Source organism: Scardinius erythrophthalmus, assembly GCF_964197995.2.
Source record: "Scardinius erythrophthalmus genome assembly, chromosome: 5".
In the NCBI taxonomy this organism is placed as follows: Eukaryota; Metazoa; Chordata; class Actinopteri; order Cypriniformes; family Leuciscidae; genus Scardinius; species Scardinius erythrophthalmus.
The window spans coordinates 34,833,965-34,858,557 of NC_138225.1; the positions used below are offsets into that span (position 1 = coordinate 34,833,965).

The 24,593-nt window shown below is 36.9% G+C and overlaps 1 protein-coding gene across 3 annotated transcripts in view; it reads left to right on the forward strand.

The window, feature by feature from the left end:
* The window catches only part of rasgrf2b (Ras protein-specific guanine nucleotide-releasing factor 2b), a 73,600-nt gene that overhangs the window by 46,798 nt on the left and 2,209 nt on the right, over positions 1-24,593 (forward strand). For 2 of the 3 annotated variants that reach the window (XM_081366866.1, XM_081366864.1), the window contains 15 exons: positions 421-503; positions 1,910-2,158; positions 3,409-3,501; positions 3,924-4,336; positions 7,680-7,805; positions 9,521-9,610; positions 11,061-11,167; positions 15,288-15,400; positions 15,551-15,611; positions 17,408-17,511; positions 17,713-17,797; positions 19,358-19,555; positions 19,640-19,719; positions 19,812-19,929; positions 20,050-20,118. In XM_081366866.1, the coding sequence (XP_081222992.1) occupies positions 421-503; positions 1,910-2,158; positions 3,409-3,501; positions 3,924-4,336; positions 7,680-7,805; positions 9,521-9,610; positions 11,061-11,167; positions 15,288-15,400; positions 15,551-15,611; positions 17,408-17,511; positions 17,713-17,797; positions 19,358-19,555; positions 19,640-19,719; positions 19,812-19,929; positions 20,050-20,118 (1,989 nt within the window). The remainder of the gene's footprint in view (positions 1-420; positions 504-1,909; positions 2,159-3,408; positions 3,502-3,923; positions 4,337-7,679; positions 7,806-9,520; positions 9,611-11,060; positions 11,168-15,287; positions 15,401-15,550; positions 15,612-17,407; positions 17,512-17,712; positions 17,798-19,357; positions 19,556-19,639; positions 19,720-19,811; positions 19,930-20,049; positions 20,119-24,593) is intronic. The other variant, XM_081366865.1, reaches the window with a different exon arrangement.

A 24,593-nucleotide genomic window follows, 5' to 3' on the forward strand; every position in this document is an offset into this window, starting at 1 on the left:
CAAAGGCAGATTAATATAAATTATAACAGATAACAGTGCCTGACACCTCATCTTTAGTTTGTGCAATTGCTCTGAACCATACAAATCCCCTGTAGCCTTTAAAAACAAAAATGATTATGGCTATGCAGAAGCACTGGAACAAAACCGCTAACCACCACCTCACTGAAACTTCACACCATATTCAAGAGGTTAAGACTTGTTCCTGGAGGGGAACACTTTGTACTTGTGGCCGGAACTTGGCTTACCGATGAACCCACAAGATATGTCTCTCTGTCCTTGAACGCCTCCAAGTCTCTTATATACACAAAGAAATTACATTTTGTCCATGTGTTTAATGACTAGAATCATTGTGTTGTTGCCTATACTGTGTTCCTTGTTTTGATCCCTCTCTTTTTTAAATTTCTGCTCTTTGGAATATAGTGCATCGATAACATCCGCTGTAACGGTCTGATGACCAGCGTGTTTGAGGAGAACTCAAAAGTCACAGTGCCACACATGATTAAGTAAGTCAGACCTGCGTTTATAAAGAAACATGTCTTAAGTGTCTTAAGGCACCCACACTACAAGATAACCGGGCCGATTTTGGGCCAATTCTCCCCTTTCCATCAATCCTATGTAAAGTGCTGATTATCTTGACAAATTATCTTATCAGATTTATGGTGTGAGGTGTGTGATTGAATCTTGAATTGGAAGAACGTCAGAGCCGCACCGATCTCAAATCGTACATATCCATCATGTTGAATATTTACAATAAGAAATCCTGTTGTTTTGGGAGAAAACACACTCTGCAGATTGTCACGTTGAACAAAACGATACCAAATCAGAAAGCGAGGTGATGGAAGATGGAAGCATAATACGACTTCATCCAAACCTTTTTATATTTTTACCGCAAATTTTCTCTAAAAAGCAGTCCTACACTATTATCGCTATTACACTGTTATTCCTCTTGCCTGTCATTCTCCATGTTTGTTTCCTCTAAAGTCTCGTTTGACCATGAGAGATTTCGGGACTCTGGTTGTTTGAGAATGGAATCTGTCCACACACTAGAGAAAAAAAAATAAAAAATTAAATCTATGATTTTTATCGTCATGTTTGTGGTCTCTCAAATTTTAAAAATCTGATAAGATTTTAAATATCTTGCAATGTGGGTCAACCTTTTATTGCCGTGGGTCAGTGTATTGTACTTAAAGAAGCACTTCCTCTACATGTTCATACTAAATTTAGGCCAGTAACACCCCATGTACACATACAAGTGTTTTTTTTTTCATCTTGTAAAAGACCAAATGACTAAAATTAACATTTCAGTTGACCAAAAATTACACTTTTGAAATGATCAGACCTTCAAATTCAGCAGATCAGTTAGAACAGCATCTTGCTAGCAGCTTGTTTTGGAAGCACGGTGAACATGCACTGAAGCCCTACATTTGTGCAAACACGTCTGTCCAAGCTTAACATCGGAGTGACAGAGAGGGCATGCAACCGGGACTAATTTCCCTCCCTCTGGAAAATATGTTGGTACTACCAGTCCAGGAAGAATTCAGTGCAACTGTCCAACTGGCAAAAAGGGCCTTAAGCAAAAAAAAAAAAAAAAAAAAAAGGAAAGAAAAAAAAAGAGTTTTATACAGATATGAAATATTTATTTGATATTTTAAATCATTTAAATATTCTACTTGTGGATTAGCATAAAGCTTCTAAAAATTGTCCATTAAAAAGTAGAAAACAAATAATGTTTATATTGTTATTATTAGTCAACAAATCTAGGTTACATTTGGACTAGTTAGCTAACAGAATTAAGATCAACTGTGACATCAGTGCATCTCCACTAGTTTTTCATAACATCTCCATCCACCATCAACATAAATGCACAGCATACAGACCGTAAAGATGCTTTGGTTGTGCTCTTCATTAGATCTGATGCGCGTCTCCATAAAGATGATGTTGACATTTGCTTCAGTAAGACGCTCAACTCCTGCAAGGTTCCTCAGATCCGCTACGCCAGCGTGGAGAGGCTGCTGGAGAGGCTGACCGACCTGCGCTTCCTCTCCATAGACTTCCTCAACACCTTCCTGCACACCTACCGGATCTTCACCACTGCCATCGTTGTCATGGAGAAGCTGGCTGACATCTACAAGAAGCCTTTCACATCCATACCAGTCAGGTAATGGAGCTCTCAAAGGGTTAAAAGTCATCGCTAGAGCTAAAAAATTAAATAAATAAAAAACGATGTCAGCCTTATATGTCCAATACAGTATATATCTAAATTTTTAACTCTTTAGTATGATATAACTTAAATGGCTATTTTTTCAGTCCCTCATTTCAACCAACAGCCATTGTTGTCAAGTAGATTTCAAACGTTTATTGCAAGTAAAGTATAGTGATACTGTTCTCAAAGAAATATTTATTACAGCTTTTTTAACCTACATACATTTTTACTGAAAAATATATGTAACTTATGAACAAAAATTGCATTGAGACTTCTGTTAACGTTTTTGAGTAATGATGCAAACAAATTGTTAAATCAATTGAGTTTTGAATCGATTTATTGAAACGGAAAGTTCAAATTGGCAAACTAACCAACTCTAATACCATTTTTACCACTGAAGACATGAAGACATCTCTTGACACCAGAAATGAAAGGGATTTTAAAAATTTGTGTAAAACAGACAGCCACAGTGATTCTAACGTTTATACAGGCTTTAAAACATTTGATCTAGCGCAGGGTGCTGCATAATCTTTCACAATCTATACAAAAACTGTCCTAACCTATGTCCTTCAATGTAAATCTAAATTTTTGTCCTAACCTCAACAATCAACAGATCATTTTGTTAATTACTTAGTTTCTAATTCTGCTGCATCACGGTGGGTAGCCCGGCTCATTGGTCCTGCTCCACATAACTATGAAATGTCTTTCTGGCTGTAAATATATGCGTTACACAGCAGTTTTGTATTTAGTGTGGACAGGGAACGTTGGAAACTTGCATAGGCCACAGTGTACGAAACTGCCTTTCTAATCCCTTTAAAATAATACCATATTTTAACATTCAAATGTTCTGTGCGGTGTATGAATCTAAACCACTGCTGTGAGTGAGCCTGAGTAGTACTAGTGCATTTATCTATCTGCATACATTTGAGCTCAGATTGAATGTCCTTTGAAATGGAAAAATGTTTTCTATTCCAAAAGCAGGTGTTCTGCCAAGTGGTGCACTTTTGGTACCTAAAACGCAGAAGCCCTGAAAGTGCTCAGAAATTCCTCCTCAATTGTCGTTGAATGTTTAAAATTCTTGAGCAGAATGCAAACACAGCATGTGTACGATGTCTGTGGTCAGAGGGTGTCATTGTGAGTGATGTGACGTTTAATGTATTGTCGCTGATCCTCCTCATCACTCCACCCACTTTGCTGTCACACAGGGTCCAGTATCACTCATTTGACCGCTTGTCCATTACATCCATCTGCCCAGACTACAGCCTGAAGATCAGGAAGATGGCACTGGATCAGTCAAAGTAACATACCCATCTCTCTGTTACCGATTCAATTTCATCTCTGTCCATTTTTCTGGTTTATCTCCTCACATTTTCCACTCTGTTTGTCTGTATTTTTTGGAGTGTTTGTCTTTATCCTTTTCTTTTCTTTTTTTTGGAAGTTACTATTATGTGACTTTATTAAATCCTGGATTCTGCCCTTGCACAATTGCTTTCATCCATTGCAGATTTCACATCTTGCAATGTTTATCGGTTGTTCTCAAACTCTGAAAGCTGCAGAGGAGGCATGCCTCAACAAACGATGCTTCATATGTGTTTTCACTCGTAGAATGCAACCAACACACCGTTTGACAAGAATGTTACTTGTACTTGGAGCATGCAAGTATGGAGAATGTTGCTCTGCCATTTATGCCCCATCTTTAAATGTTGTTTCCACAACTCAGATCGCTGGAGCTTTTCTTCGCCACCAACCAGAACAACCGCAGCGGGGACCACGTAAATGACAAATCCCCCAGACTGTGTCGCAAGTTCTCATCTCCTCCACCTCTTACCATCCCCTCCCGTACTTCCTCTCCAGTTCGCACCAGGAAACTCTCTCTGAATTCCCCTATCAGCTCAAAAGTAGGCATCCTGGATCTGTCCACAACCTCTTTATCTGCAGCCAGCAGCCCAACCTCTGCCAACCCCACCATCTCACCCCCACCATCCAACAACAACAATAACAAGCCCCCTGCTGACCTTAGCCGTGGACAAAGTCCGTCCTCCCCTGAGCAGAGCCCTGGAGCTCTGGATGAGAATGCAGAGGTGCCGCGAATCGACGCCCTCTGTGGTAAACTGCGCCGCAGCATCAGGAGAGGTGAGCTAAAAGAGATTTTCTATTTCTAGTAGTAGTAAGAGAAACATATTAACTCTTTTTTAAAACCTAGGTAGTGGCCCCACTGTCTACTGCCTTCTGGGTATCTACTGAAATAGAGCCTCATAAGTTGAAAGCACATGGAGATTCAATAGAATGCAACAAACGGGTTCTGGAAGTAAAAACCCCATTCATTTTCTCCATAGGGCAATTGATTTTTAACCATTACTTATACACCTTTAAAGACAGACCTACTGTGAGCTATGAGGTTGTTAATCAATGACATAAGCTTATGTTGAAGCCATCAGACCACATTATTTCAAATTATTGTGCTTTACAGCAAAATTCCTGGTGAAAACAACACTACCCATTAGGGGTGTAACGATACCCTCATGTCACGACTCGATACATACAGTATCACGATACTGAACTCACAATACGATATTATTGCGATACTCCAAAACATATGATAAAAGGTTAACTTTTTTTTTTTTTTTTTTTTTTACTGTTGATTAAAATGCTAACTTTGATATTACATTGTGGGTTTAAATTAATAGGCTTGGTGCTCGTAACCCAAGGACAATGGTGACACCAGAATAAAAATATTCATGATTCTGAAGCTGAAAATTCTGAATTATTTTGTAACATAAGACATTTGGCATTATCAGGACCCACAAATATTCTCCCATTGCATTATTATACATTATAATCAACATTATATAAAGTAGTTTAATGTAGTACTGACACTAAAACTCTGAAAACTTGAATTTTTTCTCACACAGTAATTTTTATTTTGGGTGAACTATCCACGATACATATTGTCAATTTTGTATTGCGATATATTGTTACACCCCTACTACCCATGATTCTGCGAATAAATCTCCACCAATCAGAGAATGCAAACACAATTCAAAGGCCCTGTCCCAGATGGAACCTAAGCCCTCGCAATCTTTCCACGAGTCCGCACTTTCGTGATGTAATGCCGCTTTGACTGTCGGGTAGAAGTCTGCTGCTGAGCTCGCTACAGTGCGCATATAATTTATCATTAAAAATGATCTCGCTTCTTCCACCATCATGGATTTACTTTTTTGCTGGGCTTTTCACAATACATTCTTGGTTTGCTTTTTCCGAGAAGGATACATGTGATGCTGCCTTATAATATGGCCAAAACAAGGCAGGCCTGTCCTATGAGTCAGCATAAGTAAGATTTTTATTTTATTTTAAAAGCCTTCACCTTGGGATCATGCCTAGAGCCTCTGTAGGCAGCTCACTATGTTTTGAAATAGAGCAGTGTTGGATGTTGGAAGTAGGTCAAGACACTAGCTGGATAGGAACGTGGATGTTCATGAACATGACCTTCATTAGCCGGCTTTTGCCTTTTTAAAAGCATAATTTCATCTAGAAGTAGCTGGCAGAGTGAATATTGTAGGTAAAATTTCTGTAGATGCTCCAAATTACACTGAAAACCATTATAACTTAACGGCCAAACTAATGTGTTATTTTCTTTTTATAGGCTATTAGTCTTACCAGCATTCTCCTGTCTCCACATAAAATCTACGTGCATGTAAAGTGCAAACGTGCTTGTATTGAGTCCCTCCTTAATGCAAAACAGAGGACTTAAGATATTTGACGAAACACCCATAATGCTTGTGGTTATGGCCCTCTATTATACTGGCATCCAGGCAGCTCGGAATGAGAAGCAGGAGATGTTTGAAACCTCAACCAAATGATAAAGCACTTTCTTTATTCAGAAACATTCAAAGGATTGATGTTTGTTTAGGAAATGCACATCTTTGATTGACTTTGGTTAGAATTTCTGATGTGCGAACAACACTGATATTTTGTTTCTTGTGTTTGATAGTTTAAAGAGATTTTCTTGTATTGTTTCTCCCTCTTTCTGCTATAAAATCCACCATATTATGAGGTCAGTCTTATTGTGAACTATTGACACTAAATAGTAAGCTTTAACACTACATCAGACAAGCCACATATTACTTTGTGACCAGACCCAAAATTGAAAATTCTGTCATCATTGTTAACCAAACAGTTGATGGACCCCATTGACTTCCATTATTGAAAACTTGAAAAACTATGAAAAAACATAAAAGTCAATAGTTTGGTTATTCTTCAAAATATCTTCTTTTGTGTTCAGCTGAAGAAAGAAATTCATCCAGGTTTTTAACAACTTGAGGATGAGTAAATGATGGCAGAATTTTCATTTTTGGGTGAACTATCCCTTTAAGTTTTTTTTTTTTTTTGGTCTGTCAAATGATAAACCAGGCAAAATGATAATTTTCATTTTCCCAGTCGTATCTATGGCCCAGAATATAATTTAAACTGAAATACTATTATAGTTTTTATTAATAGTTTTAATTATTGTAATTTCTATTGGTTTGTTTTTTTATTAAACTAAAAATGAAATAAAAATGAATAAAACTTTAGTTATTTTAGTACATCAAGCTAAACTAAATGAAAAGTTACCGAAATGTGTTTTTTTTTATTGGTTTTAGTTTTAACTACAGGGGTGTTTTTTTTTTTTTTTTTTACTTAACCACCTCACAACTTCTCATATCATCATATCAACAACCTAACAACCAGCCAGAACACTCTAGCAACTGCGTAGCAACACTGTAAAAAAAAAATGATATTATCAATACGTTATAACAACATTTGTTTTTACATTGCTTTAACTCGTCAAAATAAGTTAAGCAATTTTCAACTTTTTTTTTATAAGTTATACAAGATTCAACTCGTTTTTTTAAAGTCAGTTTAATGCAATTTAAAGGTTGTATCAGTGATTTCAGTCCCAAAAAAAAAATTATCACATTCATCTAATCCAACCAATCACCGACAGGGGGAGGGTGTTGTGAGGTTTTGTGCTCATGTACGGCTGCACGCGAAGCCGGAGCTGAAGAAGAAGCTGGCTCAAAACCTCACAACACCATATCCCTGTCGGTGATTGGTTGGAACACTATTTGTTTTGGTTTTGAGTGGTTGGTGAAACCAATTGTTTTTGTGTGCAGATCTCAGAGCCTAGGCTGCCTATAGAGACGCGTTTTTTTGACGGCATGCTTATGGGGCGGGCAGCTAGCGGATCGTTAGGAAAGATTAGATGAATGTGATCATTTTTGGGGGGGGGGCCTGAAATCACTGATACAACCTTTAAGTTGAAATGACTTTTTAAGACTTTTTTTTTTTTTTAGGGACACACTTGCCCTAGTTTTTTTTTGCTGTTCCCTGCCCCCTGCTCTGTTTGCTTGTAGAGCTGTTGCCCTAAAACCATTCATTTTTGAAGAATGAGGGGTTGTATCATCCATTTTAATAAAGAGTCTGACTTTCCCCTCAGCTGTGCTGGAGTCAGTTTCTTTGGACAAATTTATTCCAGAGTCGCCCCAGGGCAGTGAACCAGGAGAAATCTCTCCTTGCCGCTCACCCTCCACTCCACGCCACCTCCGCTACAGACAGCCAGGAGGTAAGCGTGCGCATGTCTGTTGCCGTTTGGCTCTCTTTTGAGACCAACTGCAGAGTCAAACACAGTAGTGAGTTATGACTTTCTGAAGGAAAAATAGATAATCTGTGAATGTAACAATTTCATCCCAATATAGCTCTTGTCCCATTGATCCTTTTGCATGTAGTGAGTGGCATATACATGCATGGCATGCAGTCACCTTTATGCTGGTCATAGATCAGTTTTTTATGTTTCTTTTATAAATTGTTCACTTTGCATTTTAGAGGAGAGTGCAACCAGCATTCCTGATGGTTCCTTAAGAGAAGCTTGCTCAGTGCATTCCTCAATAAATCCAGTTATGTTACTAAACAGTCAAATATTGTGCTTGCATGACCTTAAATAAAGCCATATATGGGGAGAGTTGGGAGAGGAGTAAATTGTATGTAACACATTCCACCTGCACTTATTTGGTTCTGAGTGGCACAGATGTTGTTCCATCCAGACTGTTTGTATTTGGGTATCTTTTGCATCTTCATTTTGCTCAACATAAGCATTCAAATCAAGATTATGTCATATTTATATACAATATATGGTTTATAGCTATGTCTGCTCTCTTAGTTTCCATGAAAAGCTATTTCCATTATGTTCACTGCAGTTGCTGATTGAATATGGTTACTAAAGGGCAAAAAACATCATTTATTTTGAAGTATCATCACTGGATTAGCAGAAAGACTGGATATGTGATAATTATAGCTTTATGTACATACTGTACTACACGTCCCCTGAAAAATTCAAGGGTCAGTTTACTCAAAAATAAACATTCTGTCATTATCTGCTCAACATAATATCATTCCAAACCCGTATGCTATTTACATTGAACTGCAACATTTGGAAAAGCAAGCGCAGAACGTGGAAAGAAGAGCGAAGAGAAAAACAGCACAAGCGTACAAAAGAGTAAAATATGAGCAGAAAATGTAAGAGAGCACAAAGTGCAGAGTAATAAAACCAAGGAAAACTTTATTTTTAAGAAAACATTAACATAAGTTTAACTTTTGTGCAATATCATTTTTAATGTGTTTAAAGTTTTTTTACATGCTTGTTATTTTTTTGATTCACACTTATATTTTGATCCGTGACCACGTTGTTGGACACGAAAGGACAAAAATAATTATAAGAGTAATCCATACAATGTGTGCACTATATTCCAAGTTTCCTCAAGCCATCCTATAGCTTTGTGTGATGAATGTACTGATAATGAAGTCATTATTCACTAAAATGCCCCACTAGATATAACTACTATGTGCAGGTTTGACATCATGGCGTTCATTTAGTTAGAGACACCGGAGAATGATGGTTATTGAGGTCTAACCCATTGGTCTATTAATCACACAAAACCTTTGTACAGATTATTTGTGTTTGTTGGTTTGGAACGACTTTACATTTCCATTTATGCATTTGGCAGACACTTTCATCCAAAGCGACTTACATTGCATTTCAAGGGACACAATTACATTCTTATCAGTTCTTGCTTTCCCTGGGAATCAAACCCATGACCTGGGCGTCGCAAGCGCCAACGCTCTACTGTTTGAGCTACAGGAAAGTTACTTTAGTTTTGAAAGAATTTTTGGGTGACTTGATCTTTAAAAAGGTGCCATCACACTTTGGGGAAGATAAAACATTTTCTCTAAAAGTTGTCACCAATCATTAAATCTTAATCTCTCCATATTTTTTTGTTCTAGTCCAGTCAGCTGAGAACTCGCGCTGCTCCGTTTCTCCAGCCTCTGCATTTGCTATTGCCACAGCAGCAGCTGGACACAGCAGCCCTCCAGGTACACTGCACCACTCACAGAACCCAAGAGATGTACAAAGCTTCATGTGCTACACTGTTAGAAAAATCTGTAGAAATTACAGTATTACTGGCAGCTACTTGCCAGTAACTTACTGTAGATTTAAATTGATGTTATTTACTGGCAACAATTTGTTCAAAATTAAATGAACATTAAACATTAACAAGTCTTTATCTTTACAGAATTAAACTAAAATAACATCATCATGCAAAGCATTCTGGGAACCAAAATCTGAAGGAAAAAAAACAGAAAAAGGTTGATGAAGATTTCTGGTTCCCAGAATGCTTTGCATTAGATTATTTTATAATTTTATTCTTTAAAGACAAAGACTTGTTAATGTTTAATGTTCATTTAACTTTGAACAAACTGTTGCCAGTAAATAACATAAATTTAAATCTACAGTAAGTTACTGGCAAACAGCTGCAAAACTACAGCAAATTTTTTACAGTGTATTGAAATTCACTTTACACAGCTGTTGAAGTTTCTGCAGGTATCAGCCTCTCCATTATCAGCCCTCAATGACAAAACAATGATCAACATCAGAACGGGAATAGCAGACTAAAGAGCTACGTGTTGAATTAAGAATAACTACAAACGAAAAAACAAACAAATAAAAAATTCAGACACATAATTCTACATCAATAAACTTTAAAAAACCCTAATCATCTTACTTGCATAAACTAACATTCTCTCATCGTAGTATATAACATCAGAAAAAATTGTATTAAATTTCGTTAATTACTCACCCTCATGTCGTTCCAAACCCGCAAGTCTTTAGTTCATCTTCGGAACACAAATGAAGATCTTTTGATGAAATCTGAGAGCTTTCTGTCTCTCCTTTGGCAGTTATGCAACTACCACTTTGACGCTTCAAAAATGTATAAAAAGATCGTAAAACTGATCCATATGAAATTAGCGGTTTGGTCCAAAATTGAGCTTCCTCAGGAACCAATGAGGTTCATTCTCATGTGTTACGCAGCAGGTTTGAGTTTCGCAAGAACCAATGAGGTTCGTTCTCGTGTGTTACACAACATGTTTGAGCTTCCTCAAGTCCTCAAGTGAGTAATTAATGACAGAATCTTTCTTTTTTGGTTGAACTAACCCTTTAATACTGTGTTCTTTTATGCCACTTTGTGGTTTCCAGCATTCCAGCACTGCAACTAGTGGCATTGTTTAGTGGCAGTAATGGCATTTGGGAATTTAGATTTTTTTTTATGCAGTACTGTACATTGCACTTTTTAGAAAGGAGTAAATTTGATAGCAAGGCAAATTACTGTGTATGTACTGTATATAATGTATTAAAACACCTTCATTGTTTCACCTTTTTTTTTTTCAAATATGCTCTTGATCATACAGTATGTAATCCATATACATCAAGAGCCTGGATATTACAGGTTTGTATTGCCCTTACAGTGTGTATATTCCTTTACAGTTTTTAATAATTCTGAGCGGACTTGTGACAAGGAGTTCATTATACGTCGTGCGGCTACCAACAGAGTTCTGAACGTCCTGCGCCATTGGGTCTCCAAACACTCACAGGTCTGTCCTTCAGAAACAGCTTACAGAATGTTTCAGTCACCTGCATCATTGCGTGTCATTGCGTACATTTGTGTCTTTTTCTCCCTCCCTGCTTTTTGACTGATATTTTATCACAGGTACTTTTAAATTTGTGTCCAGGCTCTGGCTGTGAACACATGGTTAACCCCCAGGCCTCATATTTTACAGGGCAGAGGAAGCGTAACACCTCTTCACAATTTCCATGTTATTTTCACAAGGGAAAGCAATTACCTTACATAAACAGTACCAAACCTTAATTAACACAGCAACTACTGGATCAAAACGCATTTCTTCAAAGAGAGACTGTTACAGGCGAAGTGTGCAATTTCTGTGCCAGTTGCATCCAACCAAATGGATTTGAAGAATATATATTTTTTTTTTTACTTAAACTTTTTTTATACCATTGGTTGGACTGACAGATAGTCCCGCCCCAAACTTAGAGACGTCTTTAACCATCTCGCGTCTTTCTCAATGTCTAACACATGAAATAATATTCTAAATACTTGGCGATCCAGTTGAACAAAGATGTAGACCTTGCGCTTTTTTGCGCTTTTCCTTGCGCTTGCCCTTAATGTTGCTTTGTCAGGAAGCTTGCCATGCACAGATACACAGAGCAATGTTTTGAAAAACCTAAAAGCCACAATGTTACACTTTTCAGGGAAATACGAATGACTTTGGATCTGCACATCCAGTTGGAATAGTAAAAAGTATTTTGATATAAAATGAACTCAAATCTACCATGCTCTGTTCTGTATGGCCTCACTTCCCTCGGTGCAATGTGAAAAAAAGTACTACGGGTTAATGGATGTAATACAGTTGTATTTTTGTATCTTTATTGATTCAGTTTTTTCAGCAGTGCTTGGTTTGCTATTAAAGCCAGGTATTCGTCATATTGATCTGTGTTATAATATGCCCATTAACTCAGAGATAAAAGATAATTTCAGTCCCAGCCAACTTTTTTATGAGTCAAAGCATAGGATATTATAACATTAATATTGACAACTTCAGAACAAAAGCACCTCACACACAGCAAACATAATTACGTGCTGCAGTGGAAACAGTTTCTCATAATGGCCTTGTGAAATAAAGGTATTTTTCAGCTTTTACCTCGCTTAGTTTGAGTGAAGGCAAAGAGGGGGCTAATTGCATTGATCTGTTTGAACCCTTTGTCAGTTTATACTAAGAACAGTCAGACAAAGTCACAAAGAGAGAGCTTGTTAGGAGTGACCTTTATGGTTGCACAGGTGAAAGATGCAAGTGAGAGAAACGTGAGAGGAAAAATGCTTACAAATGCTGGATGTCTAAAGAGAGAGAGGTGAAAAATTCAGCGGATAGTTAGGAGTAACTCAAATTTACTTCAAAGTATTACCGTGGTAAATTGTTATTTTATATATACTGTATGTATGTGTATGTGTTTGAAAGAAGTCTCTTTTGCTCACCAAGGCTGTATAAGCTGAATAATTTAATTTATTCAAAAATACAGTAAAAACATTAATATTGTAAAACATTTCTTATTATTATTATCAATGTTGAAAGCTGTTTTTGTTGCTTAACATTTTTTGGAAACAGTGATACCATTGAAAGATCTGTGGTGTAAATGAATTATTTTATTCATAAAGGATGCATTAAATTGTTCAAAAGTGACAGTGAAGACATTTATTAGAATTTAGTTTTTAAATATATTTAATAAATAAATGTAATAAATGTTGTTCTTTGAGTTTTCTATTCATCAATGATTCCTGAAAAAAAGTATCACCATTTCCACAAAAACATTAAGCAGCACAATTGTTTTCAACATTGATAATAATTAATATTTCTTGAGCACCAAATCAGCAGAAAATTCAGCTTTGTCTTCACAGGAATAAATTATTATTTTTAAATATATACAAATAGAAAACATTTCTTGTAATTTGTGATAATATTTGACAATATTACTGCTTTTACAGTATTTTTGTTTAAATAAATGCAGCCTTGGTGAGCATAAGAGACACACACACACACACACACACACACACACACACACACACACACACACACACACACACACACACACACACACACACACACACACACACACAAAAAAATAATATATATATATATATATATATATATATATACAGTATATATATATATATATACTAAAATGTGAGCTAAAATGAAAATAAAGTGAAAAAAGAGACTGTGTGTGTGTGTGTGTGTATATATATATATAGAGAGAGAGAGAGAGAGAGAGAGAGTCTCTTTTTTCACTTTTTCATTTTAGTTCACATTTTAGTATAATTTAGTAATATTTCTTTTTAGCTTTCATTTATATTTATTTCATCTTTATTTCAGTTAACAAAAATAGTTAACTTTAGGTTTAGTGAACAATAACAATAAACCATGGTATATTGGATACAGTTTTGTTACTCTATAGGAACAAAACTGAAAGAAGCAGCCATGTGCCGTTCACAGTGGTATGCAGAATGATTTAACGTAAATCACAGTTGGATCTTAGAGCGCTTTGCACAGGCTGCTGAATCTCTTTGAAAAACCCCACAAGTGAATAAGAGGACCGACCGAGGATTCAACTGTACCATTAATGACTCCGGTACTTGTTCTGCCACTCTCATCCTCTACCAGATGTTTTTATCTTCTTCTGTCTTTCTCCTTCTACCATCTTTAAAACAAAAACGAACTGACCAGTTGTGCCAATTACTACTACTTTTTGAATTCAGATTAATTTAGCAAATATACTTTTGAAGGGTCTATACTGGAAAAGCCAGGTCGTACCAGCTTAAAGTGGTTAAGCTGTTTTTTGTAACACGGTAACTGGTTTGCCAGTCAATAATCCACTAGCAGTAAAACTCACAGAATTATCAGAAATAGCTAAATTCATCCAGTTCTGCTTCCTTGTCTTAATATTTCTGTTAGCAGGAAGAAGTATATCTGGCAAATATATCTTAGGAGAGTAAAAAGGATCATTTTAATATTTTATCCAGTATGTTAAAACATATACTGTATAACTGGGGCATGAAAATGTGCTGCATAATAGGAAAAAGCAAAGTTGCCCATTATGCTAACTAGCATATCGAACATGAGAGTACTCATACTCTGAGAACAACAGAACACAAACACTCAAGTGGTTTATGCATTTGCATTTGAAAGGCTGGACAGAATATTATGTACTAATTAATTGGTTTGTTTAAATCATGTCACTTATGCTATTTCGGATAACTGTTCCTTTGCAGAGGAGTATTTACATTTTTCGTGTCAGGATCGGGATTATTAGTAAGCTCAAAAACTGGCAGACGAAAGTGCACTAAACACAGATGGTATGAACAAGGACAGATCAGCTTTGGTCCCTATGGCCAAACTATTTCAGCAATAAACCTGAAGTGAATGGGGAAAACTGCAAAGAACATTGACTGTTTAATAGATGCGGGGCTTTATGAAGCAAGAAGTGAAGAATGCTTTAACTGTGACACAAGAGACTATTTCCACCCACCTGCATTGCTTGCAGGCACAGAGAGACAGAAGAAAGACTGGGTTAGCTGTCGATTAGTGCTCAGGGAAACTGTAGAGCTGAGATACTGTAGTGTACAGCTTCTAGTAAGCTCTAATAGAAAGTGTGCCATTTTAAACACTTTCATGAATCACACACTGCATACAACAGCCTAATTTTGCATTTTGTGCTTGTTTTCCAGTAAAAAACAATATCTAAACATTATTATGTTTTCCCATAGGTAAATTAAGCATACACCTCACTAGATTTTAAATAATGTTATTAAAAATCTTAACTCAAGATTTGTTCTTTGAAAACAAGTCTTAAATATTGCATGCAGTTTTGCTCGCAAAGGTTAGATGTTTCTACTGGAAAACAAGAAAAATATTGATTAATAATATTTTGCAGTGTACACACAGAATCTGCATTGGACTCATCTGCATTAGTGTGAAAAAAAAGACCTTGACATTTCAGGGAAATGAGTTTAGATTCACCCAGTAGTTGGTTTCAGTCATCCGACTGGGGATGTCAACCCATTAGACTTTGCTTAGCTTCATATATTATGCATTGGTCTCACATGTTTGTGGAACGTGATATTATGTGTGTGGTGGGTTTCAGGACTTTGAAATGAATGGAGAGCTGAAGATGGGTGTGATCTGCCTGCTGGAGGAGGTGTTGAGAGACCCCGACCTGCTTCCCCAGGAGAGGAAAGCCACAGCAAACATACTAAGGCAGGTTACATAAGCACTTCCTATCACACATGAAAACCAAAGCACTTTTGGAAAGTCACTCCGGACAGGAGTGTCTTTAATATAAATGTAGATTTTGTTTTCAATGGAAACATGATAGCTGATTAGACGAAATTGGCTTTTTTTCCTCAGTGCCCTTTCTCAAGATGACCAGGACGATGCACAATTGAAGATTGAAGACATTCTTCAGATGGTGAGAATATGTAGTCTTTTTACTTGTGTATAGACCTTTTTACATGTGAATGTGGGGCTTATCAAGTCAAATTAGCTTCTAAATAGCCAAAAGACTTTAGATTATATCACAGCTGAGAATAAATATGGATGAATGGATGGGTATTTGGACGATAGATAGATAGATTAGATAGACAGACAGACAGACAGACAGACAGACGTTCACCCCCAGTTGTCTCACATGTCCCTAGATATCTTATTACATAAAGTAATATTTCTGGTCCACATCATGTGTGTCGAGCAGCCAGTGAAGGTTTAGATCTCAGAGTTTGGCATCATCATCATGAGGGACTGAATTACATGTTCAAACTGCAGATCTCTGAGCAGCAGGACTCTAATTACAACTTCAAACAGCGAGACTGTTGCTGTCCGCCACATGCAAACTCTCACACAAACACACACTCATTTCCTTTCTGAAATCTCCATGTATTGTTGTAAATGATCATGCGGTTACATTTCAAAGCCCTGCTAGTGATATCGGCTGAGTTTCAATTTTCGAGGCATGGTTTTGGAGGGGTTTCTCATGTTGGATAAGCATGTCATTGGCAGTATAGGAAAAATAGCTATTACTTTATGCGATAAGACTGATGTTTATTAATATTGTGTTAGAGACATCTGCACTGTGTACGGATGTACTTTATTACGCAGGCAGTTCCACTTATTCCTCTGCTTATATTGCACATTTAACAAACATTTTATGCCACACTCTGTGTTGTAAAAAGAATTGAGTGAGCTACATTAGTTGATTTTAATGTTTCTTATGCACCATTGTTAATAGACTGAAGGCAGATAAATGTATTCATACACACACACACACACACACACACACACACACACACACACACACACACACACACACACACACAAACACGACTGTATGATATAATGTGCTACCGACAGCACCATACTGGGCTCACTAATTACAAACACAGCGTGTGTGTGTGTGTGTGTGTGTGTGTGTGTGTGTGTGTGTGTGTGTGTGTGTGTGTGTGTGTGTGTGTGTGTGTGTGTGTGTGTGTGTGTGTGTGTGTGTGTGTGTGTGTGTGTGTGTGTGTGTGTGTGTGCGAGGACATGTTTAATAACACGTTGTCTGGACATATACACCCTTATCTTGCTTCTGAAATCCTCACCTGCTGTGTTAATTGAAAAGTGTCTGTGCCAAAGAAAACATAACCAACTGTCACTCATCGCTAATTGGCAGTTTGATTATATATTTTCATAAGTTCATAAATGTGTAATTTCTAGCCATCAAATCAGCATCAGCATGGTATTTTGCACTTTGCCATTAAAGAGTGTCATATTATATTATAAAAACAGATGTCCCCAAAATCGAATGTTAACATTGTTAAAGGGACAGTTCACCCCAAAATCTTTGAAACCTATATGACTTTCCTTTATGTAACACTAAAGGTGGTGTTCTGAAGAATGTTCATGCTGCTCTTGAAAGTGAATGATGACCACATAAGCAAGATTTTCCCTTAATATATCCAGTCTGTTCCTCACACATATATCTATCATATGGCTTTTTATTTTCCTTTTGAAGCATGATATTGACTTTCATTGTGTTGAAATAAGCAGCATGGCATGGATTTTTTTGTGTCCAACTGAAGAAAGAAAGACTTGAGGGAGACTAAATAATGATTTTTTTTTTCATATACTAGATATGCAGTATTGATAATACCTGAAAGAGTTATTAAACATTTACAGTGCCATTTTTCAAAGTGAATAACTTGTTATGTGTCTGTTCATCTCATCCAGGCTGAATGCCCAAAGGCTGAGTGTTTCGAATCTCTGTCAGCAATGGAGATCGCTGAACAAATCACTCTTCTCGATCACATCGTCTTCAGGAGCATTCCCTACGAGTGAGTAGAGCTTCAACACCGTACACAGAGATGCAGACCTCAAGCCTCCAAAGACACCAGAGAAAAATGCATGAACAAATCTGTCAGCTTTACTGAACATTTTCATTATGGGCCTCAAAAAAAGCTCCTGTGTTCACGGTATAGAAGAAGCCTCTGCAGACTTACATCTATCAGAATACACTGACTGTGCTCTTGCTGTAGGGAGTTCCTGGGCCAAGGATGGATGAAGACAGACAAGAATGAGAGAACTCCATACATCATGAAGACAAGTCAGCACTTCAATGATGTGAGTACATATATGGAAATATCTATAGGCCATCTTAGCTAGTTATAGGAGATACCAGGTCAAGTTGTCACATGTAGTGTACTGTGTCTCAGATAGAGTCAAAAGTGAAGAGTTCAGATGCAAAAGCCTCTAAGTGCCATCTGAAATTTTCTTCTAGAATGACAATTTTTATCAAGCTTGTATATTTAAGTTCAGCAATTTCACTTAAATGGCAATGAAAATGACCTATTAATTGTCATTTATGTGAAATTACTGAACTTAAATATACAAGCTTGATAAAAATGATCATTCTAGAAGAAAATTTCAGATGGCACTTAGAGGCTTTTGCATCTGAACTCTTCGAGTATAATTAGTTTTCTTTAATAATGGTCTTGTATTTTACTTTTAAACACCTAGTTCAAATCTCCCACATTAGAATATTTGTTAGCACTTTACTTAAAATATATAAAATGCATGATAAAAGTATTTTTAATGCATTGATTATGCTTTGTAAAGCACCTTTGTATGTTCTCATGAATAACTGTATCCACATTTATAATGCATTATACTTCTTATCTATTCAATGTTACACCTTTAGAAAGTGTAATGCCGTAAAACACAACCCATTTCAGATGTAACATAATATCTGCAAATATTATAATGCATTGTAACTTTGGTTACAATTATTTAATGCATTATATTAATATGTAGAATACCTTTGTTATGCATTATACATAAAGGTTTTAAGTTAAAGTGCTGCCAATCAATTGGTTCATTGGTTCATCAATTCATCATGATTTGAGCTGATATTTATTAAATAAATTAAAAGAACAGGTGATTTCACAAAAATGTTTTTTCATAAATATACAAGTCATGTTGCATTTTTATTGAGGCATGTTTCACACAAGTTTTAAATGGTATGCATGTATACAGTTTTCTGATTGCTGTATTAGTTTGCGCAACACATTCTCATCCTTGGGCGTCATATACTGACGCTTTTCACATTTCGTCTACATCGAACGCACATGGCACCACATTTAGCGTCAATATGACACGCACAGAGCTTTGTTCGGTTATGGGTAGGTTTAGGTCTGGTGTAGGGTTAGGGTTAGACCGCTAGGAGGCGCCCTCTGGCCCATTTCCAAATGCGTCTCATATAGACGCTAAAGGGTGCCATGTGCGTTCGATGTAGACGAAATGTCAAAAGCGTCAATATATGACGCCTTAGGCCACAACAATGGTACTTTTATGTTAACGTCTACATTTTTGCAGATTCATAAATTATTTAATGTCTCATAATTGTCTTACCGTTAAATTGTTTTGGTACAAATAGGCTGTGTAACATGGCAAATATACAGTATTGGGCCATGTTGTCACAGAATGTTCTGTTCAATGTTCATTGAAATGTACATTCTTTCCAATAATGGTGCAAATGTTTTTTATAACCAATACTTTAAGGTAAAGTATATGTCTATACAGACATTGATTTTCAAAAATAATCGTACACTATTAAATATTCACTGGAGTAAAAAAGTGTGACAACTTGCCCCAGTCATCCTCTGTGTCTCTCTCTGTGTGTAGATGAGTAATCTCGTGGCCTCCCAGATCATGACCCACACAGATGTTGGCTCTAGAGCCAGCTCCATTGAAAAATGGGTAGCAGTGGCTGACATTTGCCGTTGTCTCAACAATTATAACGGTGTCTTGGAGATCACATCTGCCCTGAATCGGAGTGCCATCTACAGGCTTAAGAAGACATGGGCTAAAGTGTGCAAACAGGTGAGAGATGTACACACTGTAACATTTTGTGTAGTAGATTATACCAGTGTGGTACATTTTCACCACTATTGTCTTTTCAAACAGACTAAAGCACTAATGGACAAACTTCAAAAGACTGTGTCATCTGAGGGAAGGTTTAAAAACCTGAGGGAAACGCTAAAAAAGTGAGCTCTCGCTACGACATTTTGAGAACCCTACGTTATTATCGTTTGATAACTTATGACTTGTGTGTGACCTCATTTCTGTCTTTCTGCAGCTGTAATCCACCTTGTGTTCCATATCTGGGTATGTACTTGACAGACCTCGCATTTATCGAAGAGGGAACCCCAAACTTCACAGAGGAAGGTCTGGTTAACTTCTCAAAGATGAGAATGGTAAGAAATGATATTGTGTCCTGCATACCTGCAATTTTCTTTGGGATTAATGAATGTTTGTGTCAATTATCCTTTGAGATACTGTGGATAGACTGATAAATCATGACACTCTGCCTGCAGATATCTCATATCATACGAGAGATCCGACAGTTTCAGCAAACTCCCTACAGAATTGAGCACCAACCAAAGGTTAGACAAATAATTTATATTCAGATCAAGTCTTGGCTCCTGACACCTCTATCTATTCCTATTGCTTCAGTGACATTACTATAGACAGAGGTGTAAAGTCCAGGTTCAGAAAGTAAAAGTCCTCCTCAGTATTTTGTTCCAATCACCTGGATTTAGTTTTTCAGCCAGGAGATAGAACTAATTAGTGAAATCAGCTGGCTGAGTTCATGGGTGGAAAAAGCATATGGCAGGACTTTTACTTTCTGACCCCTGGACTTTACACTTCTGACTATAGATACTTTGACTGATCTCAGGCATGCAGACAGTGTGTTGTCTGTACTGCTTATACCATTCTTAGACATTCAGTGACTATTATTTGCAGATGCAATTTATAGCAATCAATGCTTATAGTTGATTACATATTTTGCAGTTGTATTTAAACCTCAGCTTTTTATTATTAATAATTTAAATTACATATGATGGTATTTACTTATTTATTTAAATAAGTATATACATTACCGTTCAAATGTTTGGGTAAGATAAAAAAAAGAAATTAGTACTTTTATTCAGGAATAGTAACAGACATTTATGATGTTTCAAAAAAAATGTTTTTAAATAAATGTTGTCCATTTGAAATTTCTAACCATCAAAGAAATCTGAAAAAATATTTATCTCAGTTTCCGCAAAAATAGTAAGCAGCAAAATTGTTTTCAAAATTGATAATAATAAGAAATGTTTTTTACTTACCAAATCAGCAAATGACTTCATGTGGATAATGTGGCACTGATGATTGGAGTAATGATGCTGAAAATTTGGCTTTGAATCACAGGAATAAATTACATTTTAAAATATATTAAATAAGCAAAATAAAAAACAGTTATTGCTGTTTTACTGTATTTTTGATCAAATAAATGCAGTCTTGGTGAAAATAAGCGACTTCTTTCAAAAACAACAAAAAATCTTAAGTTAAGTCAAGTCAGCTTCATTTATATAGCGCTTTTAACAATGTAGATTGTTTCAAAGCAGCTTAACAGAGATAAACGTATAATTTATGGTAACAGAGATTGTTTTGGCTTTATAGCGGTTCTTTAGTAAAGTTATTTTCCAGCTAAGGTTAGTTATGATTAAATCGCTTCTGTCGCAACAATCATTTGTTATTAAATTAGGGGCCGCTAAGACGACACCATTCTCTCTACACAGACTTTAAACGCGAACCTGTGAGAAACGCTGATGGCGGTCACATGCGCATTAAGAATTGGTTCTATAGTTATGTGCGTTTGAATATATGTGCGCAGGTTTGGAATTCCCTACAAACCAAGCCTAAACAAAGTAGTGGTCTTTCCTTATAAATTTTGATACAGAATTTTATTTTATTTTAGCAATTCGGGGTAGATACGCGAATTGAGTTTCCCGACGACGCTTTATCTGTAGAGTGGTAAAGGGATCCTCCATAGGGAGAGACTAGTTGGCACTTCAGCACTGCGTTGGATCGGGTCCAGGCGCAGGTCCTTCATCAGATCTGGATACGGCCTAGATCCGGCAGGCTGCAGGAAAACCTCGGGATAAACAAAGACACTAAAATTAGCGTAGATGCCACTCTTCTTATGATGTAACGAGTACATCAGGATTTATGGGAAGTGTTCCCGGTTCCAGCTGACCTAATCTATGCAGCCTAACACTGAATTATAGAAGTCTATAATGTATTATGTGAATGCTAGGTCAAAGAGATGTGTCTTTAGTCTAGCTTTGAACTGACAGAGTGTGTCTGCTTCCCGGACAATGGTAGGAAGACTGTTCCAAAGTTTTGGTGCTAAATAGGAGAAGGATCTACCGTCAGCAGTCGATTTTGATATTCTAGGTATTAGTAACTGGCCGGAATTTTGAGATCGCAATAGACGTGAAGGACTATAATGCGTTAAGAGCTCGCTCAAGTAAGAATTTTTGGTTCTGGTAAGAACTCGAGCTGCTGCGTTTTGAACTAGCTGTAGTTTGTTTATTAAGCATGCAGGGCAACCACCCAGTAGAGCATTACAATAATCTAGCCTTGATATGAACGCATGAACCAATTGTTCCGCATTTGTCACTGAGAGCATATGGCGTAATTTAGATATATTTTTAAGATGGAAAAATGCAGTTTTACAGATAGTAGACACGTGACTTTCAAATGAAAGATTGGTATCAAAGAGCACACCCAGGTTCATAACCGACGACGAAGACTTAACAGAGCAGCCATCAAGTGTTAGTTAGACAGTATTCTAAGGTTATTACGTGAGGACGTTTTTTGTCCAATAATTAGAATCTCTGTTTTTTCAGAATTTAGTAGTAGGAAATTACGAGTCATCCAATTTTTTATATCAGCTATGCATTCCATTAATTTTGTGAATTGGTAAGTTTCGTTAGATTTTGAAGAAATATAGAGCTGAGTATCATCGGCATAACAGTGAAAGCTAATGCCATGCTTCCTAATGATATCTCCTAATGGTAGCATGTACAGAGTGAACAGCAGCGGTCCTGGTACTGAGCCTTGTGGTACGCCATACTGAACTTGTGATCGATGAGACATCTGTTCATTTACTGCTACAAACTGATAACGGTCAGATAAGTATGATTTAAACCATGCTAGTGCAATTCCACTAATGCCAACATAATTTTCGAGTCTATTTAAAAGAATGTTGTGGTCGATAGTGTCAAATGCAGCACTTAGATCGAGTAACACTAATAGAGAGACACAACCACGATCGGATGATAAGAGCAAATCATTTGTGACTCTATTGAGAGCAGTCTCAGTACTATGATACGGTCTAAATCCGGACTGGAATAGAGGTCTGCACTCGCGGGACCCGTGGGTTGCGACGCAAAACAGTGCGGCGCGGGACAAATTTTGAAAGGTCATTGCGGGCGCGGGCGGGATGATGGAGGTGCACTTGCGGGTGCGGGCGGGAGGGATGATACGCTGCACTCCCGCAAATTAAATATGAGTGTAAAGTAAAATATATAAATGATTAAAGTAGCGTACATAATTTGTAGTTTTGAGGGAGATTCTGTTTGGCAGCAATAAAAACGTTTTAAGCAGCCTAAACTTGTGGATGTTGTCCTTTGGAGTACGGGCGGGGCCTAATCTCACGCACACTTGTTTAGAGACAATTCCTTCCCGCTGCTCCGTGTTCGAACTCGAAAGCTCAAAATAGACAGCAATAACATTCTAACATAATCTAATATATAATTATATATATTAGATAGATAATAATATTAGCCTACCTAATCGAATAATTTTTTTTTTTTTTTTTTTTTTGGTTACTGTTAGCCTACTAGTGAATATTATGCTGTTCGTAGGCCTAATATGGGACTGTTTCGTGTTTTGGTGATCACATTTTAAATGTTTAAATGGCCTGTAGTCTAGGATAAAAATGATCCGTTTAACAAATGTTCCTATGTGTGTAGGCCATGCCTAAGGCTGTTTTTATGTTACATGATAATTAAGCCTATTGAAATTTGGGCCGATTAATGTTTATCTTTGTTGGCGTTAGTTACTGTAAGGAATTATGTGCGCACGCATTTTTTTTCCAAGACCTTTCGTGAGACAGAATGTGAACATCCATCCTGCTGCCTGCCGTCTTGCGGGCATTTGCGGGCGGGAGCGGGACATAATATCACAGATGCGGGCGGGAGCGGGACTAAAAATGACAAATCTTTGCGGGAGCGGGCGGGAGCGGGACTGCGGGACTGAACATTGTGTCCCGCGCAGGTCTCTAGACTGGAAATCCTCGCAGATATCATTTCTTTCAAGAAAGGAACACAGTTGTGAAGACACTGCTTTTTCTAATATCTTTGACAGATAAGGTAGATTCGAGATCGGTCTGTAATTGACTAATTCTGTAGGATCAATTTGCGTTTTTTTAACAAGCGGTTTAATCATAGCCAGCTTAAAGTATCCTAGAGACAAAGACGAATTAATGATATTAAGAAGAGGATCTATGACCTCTGGAAGTATTTCTTTCAGTAGCTTAGTCGGTATAGGGTCTAACATACATGTTGTAGATTTAGTTTAGTAAATTCTTCCTCTCCTATAGCAACGAATGAATCAAATTTTCCCTCAGGGAGACTACAATGCACTGCCTGATGCGATACTGTAGTAGACGGTTGCATAGTTATAATTTTCTCCCTGATATTATCAATCTTATAAGTGAAGAAGTTCATAAAGTCATTACTGCTGTGCTGCTTGGAAACTTCGGTGCTTGAAGTTTTTTTTTTCGTTAGTTTAGCCACCATTTCAAATAAATACCTAGGATTATGTTTATTTTCTTCTAATAGGTTTGACTTACCAACCCCAAACTTTTGAAGTTTTGCCAGGGGTTTGAAAAGTTGCTGAACTTATTTTTATTTTGCTTTTTGTGCTTATGAGATTGTGTGCTTTAAAATATGATATGAAATAATTATGAGCATATTGCACTCCAGACGAACCATCACATTATGTTCTTTCTAGTGTTTTATGTAAT